Source organism: Dermacentor andersoni, chromosome 9 (assembly GCF_023375885.2).
Source record: "Dermacentor andersoni chromosome 9, qqDerAnde1_hic_scaffold, whole genome shotgun sequence".
NCBI classification, from domain to species: domain Eukaryota; kingdom Metazoa; phylum Arthropoda; class Arachnida; order Ixodida; family Ixodidae; genus Dermacentor; species Dermacentor andersoni.
Window position 1 is genome coordinate 29,560,661 of NC_092822.1, and position 14,102 is coordinate 29,574,762.

The 14,102-nt window shown below is 44.4% G+C and overlaps 1 protein-coding gene across 3 annotated transcripts in view; it reads left to right on the forward strand.

Moving 5' to 3' along the window:
• The window catches only part of LOC140213288 (uncharacterized), a 41,757-nt gene that overhangs the window by 1,852 nt on the left and 25,803 nt on the right, over window positions 1-14,102 (forward strand). The window contains exons 3-6 of one of the 3 annotated variants that reach the window (XR_011890274.1): window positions 3,159-3,261; window positions 4,968-5,146; window positions 5,789-5,847; window positions 8,693-8,787. The exons of 1 other annotated variant lie outside the window; for it this stretch is intronic. Coding sequence is in view for 1 of the 2 variants with exons in the window: in XM_072284472.1 (XP_072140573.1) it covers window positions 9,080-9,169 (90 nt within the window). In the remaining variant the exon portion in view is untranslated. One more of the 3 variants, XM_072284472.1, reaches the window with a different exon arrangement.

Genomic DNA, 14,102 nt, shown 5'->3' on the forward strand with positions numbered 1-14,102 from the left:
TGCTCCGATACACTTGCGCCAACGCAGTGGTGCGTTCACTGTGGACGCTATAGGAAGCGTCCCCATGGCGTCACGCGAGAGTTTCGCGGCCAGACGAAAAGTATTGAACCATCCTGCTGCCACCCTTCTAACGCTCATTTTCACTGGCGATGTCCGTGGATCTAGTCGTTGAGGAAAGAAAAGTTCGACAGACAAAAGTGTTTACGTGTGGAAATCCAATGCCAAGCAATATAGTGCCTATGGTGAAGTATTTCCGATTTATATTCTCGACATGCATGAAACTCTGTATGCTAAAAATGTTTGACAGCGTTACAAGACAGAACTGGTGGGATGTTCTTGTTAGACAGAAAGCAAGAACATTATCACCCTCGCGATGTGGTCGAAGAGCAAACGTGTTATGGCATCGTTGCTGTTTTCTCCGTTCGCACGGCGTCGTAGCTGAACAAGTAACAGCGCAATAAAATCCAGGCACAAGAGAGGAGGAAACAGACAAGCGCTTGCCTCTGGCCTCCTTTCTTGTGCCTAACGTTTTTAGTACGCTAAGTTACCTGTTCAGTTATAGAAAACCAACTATCCGAACCATAAACTCGTAAGAAGCGCTCCCCCCCCCCCTCCTCCTCCCCGGATAAATTCTGAACATAGCGTAATTTTTTTTTGTCCTGCATAAGTATAATTTCCTGTGTAGCTATACCGAACATTTCACACAATTAAACGGGTTCCGAGAAATGCGAAAAATATTCTTTTAGCCGTATTCTTCATGGCGTAACTGTTGCTAACGCGCTCACCTGTGTGGTGTGCGCGTTACGTTGTTCAAACAAGTACGCCTACGGGACGAGTACACCTGCGGAACCGTTGTTCCACTACGCTCACGGGCCAGTGCGCTTGTGATCCCCTACAGTCACTAATTACGATCAACTGTCGATAAATGCGTGAAATTTAGATGCTTTTATGCCGATGCTGAAGACTCCATAAAAACCAAGTCAGTGTGGGATGAGAATGACTATGCATTTTATGTAGACCCATCATAATTACATAGTAATTAAATATTCGCATATTGTACAGTCGGTCAAGCTACGTTTCATCATTAAAAATATTGAATCACCCACTCGAATTACGTGCACAGGTTAATTATTGGGTGCCAGCATTACAAAAAGGCGGAAAATATTTCGCAATGACTAGATTGGCGATTAGTCAAGGTAGCACCCTTCGTCAAGTCAGGCGACCAATCTTCACCATGCAACTACAGACCTATTTCGCTAACAAGTACCATATGCAAGGTCATGGAACACGTCATTAACTCCCAAATTTCCAAATACTTAGAAAGCCACAACATAATATACCAGTATCAGCACGGTTTCCACATGGGCTACTCTTGTGAAACACAACTTGTAGGGTTTGTTCATGACTTACACTCATCCGTTGACACTGGTTTACAAGTAGATGCAGTTTTCCTTGATTTCTCCAAAGCTTTTGATTGCGTTCTGCACCACAGATTACTCCTCAAACTTGCATGCCTAAACATTCGCCCTAACATCCTCGCATGGGTTAAAGGTTTTCTTCCTTCCAGGCTCCAGTTTACTTCCACTAACTACAATTCTTCTTTTGCCCACGTTACTTCTGGTGTCCCCCAGGGCACCAGAAGTATCTCTTTGCCGATTATGTCGTAATTTACCGCACAATTTCCTCTGATATCGATCGCCAATGCTTGTAATCTGACCTTGATGCAATTGCCTTATGGTGCTCCAAATGGCTAATGTCGCTTAATATCTCTACAACCAAGTTAATGACATTTAATGGTCGAAAGTCTCGAATTGAAAACTTACTTCATTAATAACAGCACGATTGAGTCTTCCACTTCCTACAATTATCTTGGCCTTCATTTCCAGTCTGACGTAACGTGGCATCAGCATATAAATTTAACCCTGGCAGCTGCTAACCGTACTCTTGGAATACTTAAACGAACCCTCAAGAAAGCGCCACCACTCGTACTAAAACAGGCATATATCACAATCATTCGCCCGAAAATGAATATGCTGCGGCAATTTGGGATCCCCATCAGGTATATCTAGTCTCTAACCTTGAAGTCCTGCAGAACCGTGCTGCTTGATTTTTTTCAGATTATTCAACATTCACCAGCGTTACATCTTTAAAGAACCGTGCCGGTTTGCAATCCTTGAGCCTTCGTCGAAAACATTCTCGCTTATCACTATTTCATAAAATTTTCCACTACTCCTCACTTCGTGATGATTATTTTCTGTCACCACCGATTATCTTTCCTCGCCGCGATCACCCGAACAAAGTGAAACGCATTTTGTGTCGGTCATCAACTTTCGCTCAATCCTTCGTACCACGCACTATTATCGATTAGAACGATTTACCCTCATACATAGCCATGGAAACTGACATAGCGAAATTTAAGGAAACAATTTGCACTTCTGTGACGAGCTGTTAAAAATGTTTTCTTATTAAGTGTGTTTCCCTGCTATTTTTTATGCTTTGTAAGTTGTTGCTTGCTCCTGATGTTTTAGTGTAAGTTGCTTCTTCTTTTTTGGTTTCTTGGTTCATTATGATGACTACACTGCCTTGTTGAATGGAAAAAAAAATCTCTTGTAAATGTTTTTCTTTCCATGTATGCTGTACCTTAATGTACACATTTTTTTTGTAGCCCCCCCCCCCCCCCTTTGTAATACCCTCCTTCAAGGACCTTTAGGGGTATTGTAACTAAATAAATAAATAAATATCGAAACGTCCCACTCCAAACATCTAGCTAAATACGGTTGTGCCTTCACCAAAAAGGTCATCTGACGCGATACATTTCACTCGGGAGTGAAGCAGGTGCACTCGGGAAAGCAGGACGTTCAATTTACCGAAAGTTTAATGTTCCTTGTCCATTCCTTGCAACCACTGCACAGTAATGGCAAAAATAAGTCGCGTCTACAAACGCGTACGCCATGACTGAAGGAGTTATGCCTCCAGAACGAATATTTCATTGGTGTTAATAATTAGGTAGTCTATCCTCTATTGAAATGTTTCGCTTGGGGTTTTACGTGGTTGATATCAAAGTACTGCTTAAGATTTCAAGCCCTCGAAATGTACTGTTGTTACAGGGCTTTGTATGACTGTATAGAATATGTACTCATTGCTAATCTTCCATGCAGGTGAAGACCCCAGCTGTGCAGCGGTGGATGGGTTCATGGGCGACAGAGACAGTTAGCACGCTCGTACAAAAAGAACAAGCGGCATCACCTGAAAAGGAGAGTGGTACGTATCAGGCCACTTTGCTTGGCATAACGTGGTGCCCTAAATGTTCAAGAAATGCAGTACCTGATATGTCACAGGGAGCAATGAAAGTTAAATATAGACGCCTCACAATGATGAAAATGTCTTCGTCAGTGACGGCGAATGAAAGCCGAGTCTGGTTTAACTTGCATGCAACAATTTCTTTAGGCAAGAGCAAATTGCTATTGGCCTCGAGCTCCACCACTGGAAAAGCTGGCGCCACCGTTGGCGTGTTGTGCTATGAGGGATCACGTGTACATAGCGGCCGCGTCGGGCTGCTTTGGGAGCGCCGAAGCGAGCTGAAAAACGGAGTTTAAATCCCTCGTACGCTGCGGTCCTCATTTAGTGGCCAGATTTTCCCGCTTTGAGTATCTCCTTTACAACGTTTGAAAGCACTACAATAGGTAGTGGCTGCCTTTGAAGGCGCGCATTATGGTAGGCTACTGCTCGGGTATGCAGCAAGCACAGACGCGAGGAAGATTTCTGCTACGGCGCCGGGTCTGCGATCTTCAGAAAACGCGCACTGAGACGCTCGCCCGAGTCCGCTGCCCGACTAATGTCATGACGGTTTGGTCGATGAACTTGTCGATGCTATAGATACTGGCAAGTTCACTGGAGTGGAAAGGGAGTGTAAGAAGCGCATTTTTTTAAAAATAAGTATGACAAGGTCATGTTTGTGTTATGAAGTAATGCACTGGATTACAAAAAAGAAGCAGCGGGAAATCGCACGCTGAGAACACCAATAAACATACAGTGCGACGCAACTCGAGAAATAATATTGAAATGTCCAAGAATTTAGAAGAAAAAAATTGAATCGTCGCGACGGCACATCCCCGTAGGCATCGAAGTCTCTACAATGGAATTATTTTTCAGCAGGTCTGATAGCGCCCTCGCAACAATGGTTGCTCGTATAACGTCAAATGCTCATATTCTGCGGCCTAAAGCTCATGGCACGGTGCGAAAATGCGCACACGGTGAAAGCGAAACAGTCGCTGCCAACTTGTGGGATCGCTGCATTGAGGCTTCATTCTATTACGCTGCATTTAGTTATACAAACACTATCACGGCGACCGCGCGCAGTGTCGTTCACTGTACGTATTCGGTAAAGAGAAAGCGCCTGTAAACTATTCCATGCTTTCAGTTTGCCCAAGATTATTATTTAGACAGTAAAAAACTTCTCTCGTTTCAAAAGTACTTACAGAAATGTCTGGAAGAGCATCTGCGTGGTGTTTTCAGTGAGCCCTGACAGCAAAACTTAGGAGGAACGCACCGCGTGATCCTTCATACTACGCCAACGAGGTGCTTCCGATAGATGGCGACTCCGTAACTCCTCGCCGCCAATATTACTTTCTCTCCCTCATCGTCAAAAGGCTGGCAAAAGAACAATGTCAGTGTGTTCTCAGGCCGTGACGATCTGGTGTGCTCGCAGTCGAGGGCGCGTTATAATCAGTAAAACACGGTATGCGATGTGCTAGGCGTGTGTGTAAAAGATGCAATTCAATGTGTAGATGTAATTCAATATGCAATGTGTAAAATCCGCTGCGGGCCGTTTGCACGTCGGGACGGGTTGGCCGTGCCTGACCGCCGCGGCCCAGGCCCTCAGGAGAGCCCGTAGCCGAGAGGCGAGGTTGGGGCTCTAGAGCGCCTCCTCCCGCTCTTCTTCCATGACTTATTATTCTACTTTTCAGCCCCAACATGGAACCACACAATACTTCTGACCTTGTCAGCTGTCATGGTCGGCGTATAGATTGGCTGGCACCTCAGGGGGCCCCAGACCCCTACAAACGCGGCCCCATCCCATCCTCAACCGCAGCAGATTGTCCTGCAGAACATTATACAAGTCGACAGAAGGATGCGGGCAATAAGGGTACTGTGAAAAGCAACAGGACGTCTAAAATACATGTATCATGCGGAGTAAAAACTGTGAAACTAACATTTAATTATAAGCAAAGTATTTTATAAAAATGTAAGCTTTATTCTTATTCTTTGAATATTCGCATATAACTTTGAACGAGGAATTATGTATAAATAAAGGCAATTAGCTGAGCACTGGTAAACTTCTTCTGGTTTATTTCTCATTTCTCAGCAAATGTTCCCGGAGTTTACTATTATGAAAAGAAAGATATCAATTCCATAACACAAAGGACAGCATAAACAACGAGATCATGGATGCATTGGCGGTTCAAGATATTCGGAGTCATTTCTATGGAAGGCCCACCTTCCAGAAGCGATGGGACTAAAAGCCTGATGGTACTGTTAACGCATTGGCAGTCTTGATCAGAGAGGTTTGTAGAATTGGCGAAAAAAGTCTGGGAAAATATGGACACAGTGTCCTAGCTGACAGAGGCCACAGAGACCTTCCATAGTGAAGCGATTGCCATGATGACCATCAGGAGCCGGGAATGGCATGTGATGAAAGGCAAATAAAGGGGAGCGACAGTCAAGCATCTGTGCAGTGTGATGTAGAGTTGTTGCATTCTAAATCACGCGTCTGACTTTCGAATCGCAGGGCCGGAGGAGCTCCAGCCAACCATCACGCCAGAGAAGGAGAGGCCGAAGAAGCGGCAGGTAAGTTTGCCCCGATTGTGAATTTGTCTTGATAGATCCTATTTTTTTGCTCCTGTCCATTGTTCGAGCTCACACTTAACGGAACACGGACTGATGGAGTGCCTATATACCATCAACTTACACAATAAGCCCTAATGTAATATCAATGCACATAAATAAGTTACATCCTTCGATGTCTATAAGCATTTATGTTGACACTGCGATCATTTTGCGCATCACAGATTGTATTATTTGAAATGAGTAAAGCTAAGGATGTGTGATCGGTTGCTACCAGCGAATGCCAAACCGAAATGTTTTTTTTCTGCACTTGCATTTGCCTTTAATTTATCATTTCTGCAGTTCAACTAAAGGCAAACTTCCCCTATGTTTTCCTTGGCTTCATTACCTGCTGGCTTGATGTGGCTGGGTTTAGGCAAAATCTGGGCCGTTGGTTCCCATTGTTCCTACACGTTCATTTTATAAAACTAAAAGAATTCATTGCTCTAGCATGGGCGCAAAATACGATGCAGTGTGTGTCACAATATAACGGCGTCTTGCAAAAATCGCAATTCAAAGCCTCACGTAATTTTAATGATAGCAACGTTCGCCACTTCAACGCAATCTTCAGAAATAACTACCTGGAGACTAACCTGGCTGTTTTTCTTTGCCGATCCTAGAGATAGCAGGGTAGCACAGGCCACAAGCGTCTTAGCTAGCACTGAAGCAGATGTGCTTAAGAGGAAGCTTTAGCTCGGGTGCTCCTATCTAAACACATGTAAAAGGAGAGTTCGCCTTTCTCGGCAACCGCTGCACCAAATTTGACAAGTTTTGTTGCATTTAAAAGGAAAACTTAAAATCAAGTGTCTGGTGGTTTCGGATTTTTGTTTCAGGCCGTCAATTTTTTATTACAAATTGGCAAAAATCGAAAATTTTCAGAAAACGGAACTATGAAGTTTACAACTCCGTAACGAAAATTGATAATACAATTCCGTGAATTGTACCTAATAGTACATAGCAGTAGTGTAGTACCTAATAGTAGTAATAATGGTACCTAATAGTACATCTCAGAAAAACTTTTTTCCGTTTTTACAAGTTCTGGAATAGGCCGCGTCGGAGTTGGGCCCGAGCTAAAGCTTGCACTTAAAATTACTTGAAGACGTTCAGCAATCGTGACAGCCGACGCAGCCTTTCGAAAGAGCGAGAGAGTTCGCAAGTTCCTGTCGTCTGCGAGAAACGTCTCGCGTTTGCAGCGAGCAGGCGTCGTAGCGGACCACACTTGTAGCATTCCTCTCAAGCGGGCAACACTTTCTCACAACGTAACATTTTTATTTCCATAAACACTTGATGAGTATTTTTATATAACTACATGCCCGGTTATTATTGCTGTTAAAATTGAATGAATGAATAATTTGAAAGTTGAAAGATTTGAAGAAAACTTAAAATGAATATTTGTTCTCTGGCGTTAAATTGGCTACACAATCTAACAAGAATGCATAACCTGGTGTGCCCTGCTGATAAACCATAGTAAGCCGTGCTTCAGTCTCAAAGTCACACAATTTTTATGTAACGTGTTGTACATTATATATGACGTTGCCGAAATAAAACTAGATTTTCTGCGATAATATTTGAGCATAGCTTTATTTACTGCGCCGCAAGCAATCGCCGATAGTCTAAAGATCGAAGTCAATCCGAAGCCTGTACTTCCCATCATTCCCTTGAAGGTTGAGGCAACGCTCATGAGAGCCCCCGTAGACACTCGCGCCACATTTCCCTCTAGGGTATTTATTTAGAAACTCTATGGAATCCCCCGATAGCCTCTTCGCCCACCGCTCCGTACAGTAGAGACAACCACGGCGTTGGCCACGCGAATCGCGGACGCTGTATAAAAATAAACTCCGTTTCATGCATCAGGTGCAATGCTGTGGAAGCTACGCAAGTAGTGCAGTCTCCAAATAATAGTTCGCTGGGAGTTTGCTGGCGGCGTTGCATGTGAGGCTGCCGCGACGGGAGGGAACTAAAAATAACGAAAAGAAAATTTATATAAAACAACGTGTTAGCAGCCGAATGAACGCATGGCTTGATGGCTTCTTAGGGTAAATTCTTATTTCCATTCAGAACTTACCTTACATAAAGAACATTTTCAGGAGAATCCGCCAAACACAGCGAAATGTTTCTCAGTGCGAGCGCAACCACTGCAAAAAGTGTCTGTAGCATCCACAGCGTTGCACCTGATGTATGAAACGCAGTATAGTAGATGCCTTGGGCGGACACCGTAACAATGCTTGCCGGCGCTCATGTCCACGAAAGCGATCTGCAACGCGGCCAAAGTGCGCGAGAGCCCGGACCTCGTCTTCAAAGCGATCTGCGATACCTGTAGAGTGCGCGTAGTGCCGGTAGCACTGCATGCGCTGTGCGTTCGACGTTTCGTTCACGCTGAAGCGAAAGATGCACGAAGGTCAATTCGCTGACTGCTGCCGCGATTGCTCACTCCGGAATTTCGACAGCGGATTCCGCGCTCATCGAGCGAGATGTGTTCATGTCTAACAGTGCGCGAGTGACACCGTGCTGGTTTAGTTGGTTAAAATACGTTGGGGGGCTAGTTGGTTTGACTGAATGATAGAATGTGTCAGCACCGATGGCGTAAGCGCGACTGAACAAGAACGTAGAAAGAAACAGACACAGAAAGACAGCCTGTCTATGGGTGTCTGTTTTTACCTACGTCCTCATTTAGTCACTTTTCAACATGTTTAAAAGGGTATAAAGCCGATAAAACTACTGTCCTTACTTCGTACAGCTATACACTAATTTGCTATGGCGATCAGTGCTTCGCCTTTCGAGCGAAACTGCGATTTTTTTTTTTTTACAGAAGACGACGACGTCGAAGAGCGGCAAGCACGAGGACTCGTGGCGCAAACAAAGAAAACAAAGCAAAAATTAACCAATCTGGAAATCCCACGCAGCTCCAAATCAAAACGCGGAGCTCCGAAGATCACCAATCCTGGAACGACACACCGCGGACCAGAAGAGAGAATAAAGCCGAAGCGCGTCGTTAGCAGCATCAGATCGCCGACCAGAAGAGGATCAACCGAGCTGTCTTCAACTCGTCTCCCACTCTGTACGTATGTAGTCTGTCTCCCAGTCCGAGTCTGTACGTACGGTAATCTACCGCATGATTGCAGTCGCGTTATGCCAGAACTCCTTGGTACTGATTTGAGTTGTAATTGTATCTTTCTACCCCTTACGCAGTGTCGACATGGCTGCCTTCGTGCTTGCCTCGAGCCTATTCAGCGCAGTGACCGCGTTCTACAATAGACGGGCCATCGAGAACGCCCTGTTGTCATGGGTACGTTACCTTATGACCATCTATGCGCTGATGTACTCATTTCAGTTAGTCCGCAACACGTTGGGCTTCCATGACCTCAGAGAGCCTTTGCAGCGAATGTGACCGACAATCACACTTTGGTCGCAAGCACCCCGACAAGGCGTGTCTGGTGCCAGCTTTACTCAACGTATCGCAGTTTTCAAGCCTTCTCATAGGGTTCACGGCCTCACAAGGGTTCTCATAGCTTTTCCTTCTCGCCGCGAAACTTTCCTGTAAGCTTATAGTGATTACTTCTTTTGTAATTAAAATTTTTAGTCAAATACTTATCTATAGGTACGTTACTATTCAGTGCTTCGTTAGTCTACATAATTAATTGGGCAAGTTAGATCTGCAGCTTGGTTGTTATTTAGATCGGCATTGGTGAGTTTAATTAGTTACTTAGCTTATTTCTTTGTTACTTATGGAAATTGTTCAATTATTTCAATTTCTAAGTTGAGCCTTTCAATTAGTACACTTAGGTAAGTTATGTAGTGTTGTAACTTCGCCGACAGGCAGCCACACATCAAATATTAGGAATTCTCACTACCATGAATCATGCTGCCACTACACGCAGGCACGACTTTTAGGTGGAAGTAGATAAAATTGCGAGGTTAAATTGCTCTGTGGCCGGTTTATCACAGAGTTGACCCATGTGTACCTTTTGAAATGTGAATTTGGCAGCTGTTGCAAACGAAGAACCTGGAAATGAAACACGGCGTTGTAGTTTCAAAATTGTTCCCATTAAAATTGTCGAACAGGGCGTGGATTTGCATGTTGTGTCGACAAGACGTCGTTAGTAGCAGTGGACCATTGCGCGAAAGTGGGTGAATGCCTAGGACGCCAGTGGCGTCTGTCAGGCGTCTGCTCCGATACACTTGCGCCAGCGCCGTGGTGCGTTCACTGTGGACGATATATACAGCGTCCCCATAGCGTCACGCGAGAGTTTCGCGGCCAGACGAAAAGTATTGAACCATCCTGCTACCACCCTTCTAACGCTCATTTTCACTGGCGATGTCCGTGGATCTGGTCGTTGAGGAAAAAAAAGTTCGACAGACAAAAGTGTTTACGTGCGGAAATCCAATGCGAAGCATTATAGTGCCTTTGGTGAAGTATTTCGGATTTATATTCTCGACATGCATGAAACTCTGTATGCTAAAAATGTTTGACAACGTTACAAGACAGAACTGGTGGGATGTTCTTGTTAGACAGAAAGCAAGCACATTATCACCCTCGCGATGTGGTCGAAGAGCAAACGTGGTATCGCATCGTTGCCGTTTTCTCCGTTCGCACGGCATCGTAGCTGAACAAGTAACAGCGCAATAAAATCCAGGCACAAGAGAGGAGGAAATAGACAAGCGCTTGCCTTTGGCCTCCTTTCTTGTGCCTAATGTTTTTAGTACGCTAAGTTACCTGTTCATAACATCAACTCGTAGGAAGCGCTCCCCCCCCCCTCCTCCTGCCCGGATAAATTCTGAACATAGCGTAATTTTTTTTTCGTCCTACATAAGTAATTTCCCGTGTAGCTATATTCTACCGAACATTTCACACAATTAAACGGGTTCCGAGAATTGCGAAAAATATTCGTTTAGCCGTATTCTTCATGGCGTAACTGTTGCTAACGCGCTAACCTGTGTGGTGTGTGCGTTACGTTCAAACAAGTACGCCTACGGGACGAGTACACCTGCGGAACCGTTGTTCCACTACGCTCATGGGCCAGTGAGCTTGTGATCCCCTTCAGTCACTAATTACGATCAACTGTCGATAAATGCGTGAAATGTAGATGCTTTTATGCCGATGCTGAAGACTCCATAGAAACAAAGTCAGTGTGGCATGAGAATGACTATGCATTTTATGTAGACTCATCATAATTACATAGTAATTAAATATTCGCATATTGTACAGTCGGTCATGCTACGTTTCATCATTAAAAATATTGAATCACCCACTCGAATTACGTGCACAGGTTAAATATTGTGTGCCAGCATTACAAAAAGGCGGAAAATATTTCGCAATGATAGATTGGCGAATAGCCAAGTAGCACCCTTCGTCAAGTCAGGCGACCAATCTTCACCATGCAACTACAGACCTATTTCGCTAACAATTACCATATGCAAGGTCATGGAACACGTCATTAACTCCCAAATTTACAAATACTTAGAAAGCCAATACATAATATACCAGTATCAGCACGGTTTCCACATGGGCTACTCTTGTGAAACACAACTCGCAGGGTTTGTTCATGACTTACACTCATCCGTTGACACTTGTTTACAAGTAGATGCAGTTTTCCTTGATTTCTCCAAAGCTTTTGATTGCGTTCTGCACCACAGATTACTCCTCAAACTTGCATGCATAAACATTCGCCCTAACATCCTCGCATGGGTTAAAGGTTTTCTTCCTTCCAGGCTCCAGTTTACTTCCACTAACTACAATTCTTCTTTTGCCCACGTTACTTCTGGTGTCCCCCAGGGCACCAGAAGTATCTCTTTGCCGATTATGTCGTAATTTACCGCACAATTTCCTCTGATATCGATCGCCAATGCTTGCAATCTGACCTTGATGCAATTGCCTTATGGTGCTCCAAATGGCTAATGTCGCTTAATATCTCTAAAACCAAGTTAATGACATTTAATGGTCGAAAGTCTCGAATTGAAAACGCTTACTTCATTCATAACAGCACGATTGAGTCTTCCACTTCCTACAAATATCTTGGCCTTCATTTCCAGTCTGACCTAACGTGGCATCACTATATTAATTTTACCCTGGCAGCTGCTAACCGTACTCTTGGAATACTTAAACGAACCCTCAAGCAAGCGCCACCACTCGTACTAAAACAGGCATATAACACAATCATTCGCCCGAAAATGAATATGCTGCGGCAATTTGGGATCCCCATCAGGTATATCTAGTCTCTAACCTTGAAGCCCTGCAGAACCATGCTGCTCGATTTTTTTCAGATTATTCAACATTCACCAGCGTTACATCTATAAAGAATCGTGCCGGTTTGCAATCCTTGAGCCTTCGTCGAAAACATTCTCGCTTATCACTATTTCATAAAATTTTCCACTACTCCTCACGTCGTGATGATTTTTTTCTGTCACCACCGATTATCTTTCCTCGCCGCGATCACCCGAACAAAGTGAAACGCATTTTGTGTCGGTCATCAACTTTCGCTCAATCCTTCGTACCACGCACTATTATCGATTAGAACGATTTGCCCTCATACATAGCCATGGAAACTGACATAGCCAAATTTAAGGAAACAATTTGCACTTCTGTGACGAGCTGTTATTTTTTATGCTTTGTGAGTTGTTGCTTGCTCCTGATGTTTTAATGTACGTTGCTTCTTCTGTTTTGGTTTCTTGGTTCATTATGATGACTACACTGCCGTGTTGAACGGAAAAAACAAATCTCTTGTAAATCTCTTCCATGTATGCTGTACCTTAATGTACACTTTTTTCTTGTAGCCCCCCCCCCCCCCCCCTTTGTAATACCCTCCTTCAAGGGCCTTTAGGGGTATTGTAAATAAATAAATAAATATCGAAACGTCCCACTCCAAACATCTAGCTAAATACGGTTGTGCCTTCACCAAAGTGGTCGTCTAACGCGATACATTTCACTCGGGAGTGAAGCAGGTGCCCTCGGGAAAGCAGGACGTTCAATTTACCGAAAGTAAATGTTCCTTGTCAATTCCTTGCAACCACTGCACAGTAATGGCAAAAATAAGTCGCGTCTACAAACGCGTACGCCATGACTGATGGAGTTATGCGTCCAGAACGAATATTTCATTGGGGTTAATAATTAGGTAGTCTATCCTCTATTGAAATGCTTCGCTTGGGGTTTTACGTGGTTGATATCAAAGTACTGCTTAAGATTTCAAGCCCCCGAAATGTACTGTTGTTACAGGGCTTTGTATGACTGTATAGAATATGTACTCTTGCTAATCTTTCATGCAGGTGAAGAACCCAGCTGTGCAGCGGTGGATGGGTACATGGGCGACAGAAACAGTTAGCACACTCGTACAAAAAGGACAAGCGGCATTACCTGAAAAGGAGAGTGGTACGTATCAGGCCACTTTGCTTGGCATAACGTGGTGCCCTAAATGTTCAAGAAATGCAGTACCTGATATGTCACAGGGAGCAATGAAAGTTGAATAATATAGACGCCTCACAATGATGAAAATGTCTTCGTCAGTGACGGCGAATGAAAGCAGAGTCTGGTTTAGCTTGCATGCAACAATTTATTTAGGCAAGAGCAAATTGCTATTGGCCTCGAGCTCCACCACTGGAAAAGCTGGCACCACCGTTGGCGTGTTGTGCTATGAGGGATCACGTGTACATAGCGGCCGCGTCGGGCTGTTTTGGGAGCGCCGAAGCGAGCTGAAAAACGGAGTTTAAATCCCTCGTACGCTGCGGTCCTCATTTAGTGGCCAGATTTTCCCGCTTTGAGTATCTCCTTTACAACGCTTGAAATCACTACAATAGGTAGTTGCTGCCTTTGAAGGCACGCATTATGGTAGGCTACTGCTCGGTGGCGCAATGCCGGACGTACACAACGGAGCCCGGTGTGAGCCTTATTCACACGTAGCCGCAGGACAAGCTGCGTGAAGCTTGGCTCGCGAAACATAAAACCGGCAAACGGTCATCGGCTACAACTCGGGTATGCAGCAAGCACAGACGCGAGGAAGATTTCTGCTACGGCGCCGGGTCTGCGATCTTCAGAAAACGCCCACTGAGACGCTCGGCCGAGTCCGCTGCCCGACTAATGTCATGACGGTTTGGTCGATGAACTTGTCGATGCTATAGATACTGGCAAGTTCACTGGAGTGGAAAGGGAGTAAGAAGCACATTTTTTTATAAATAAGTATGACAAGGTCATGTTTGTGTTATGAAGTAATGCACTGGATTACAAAAAA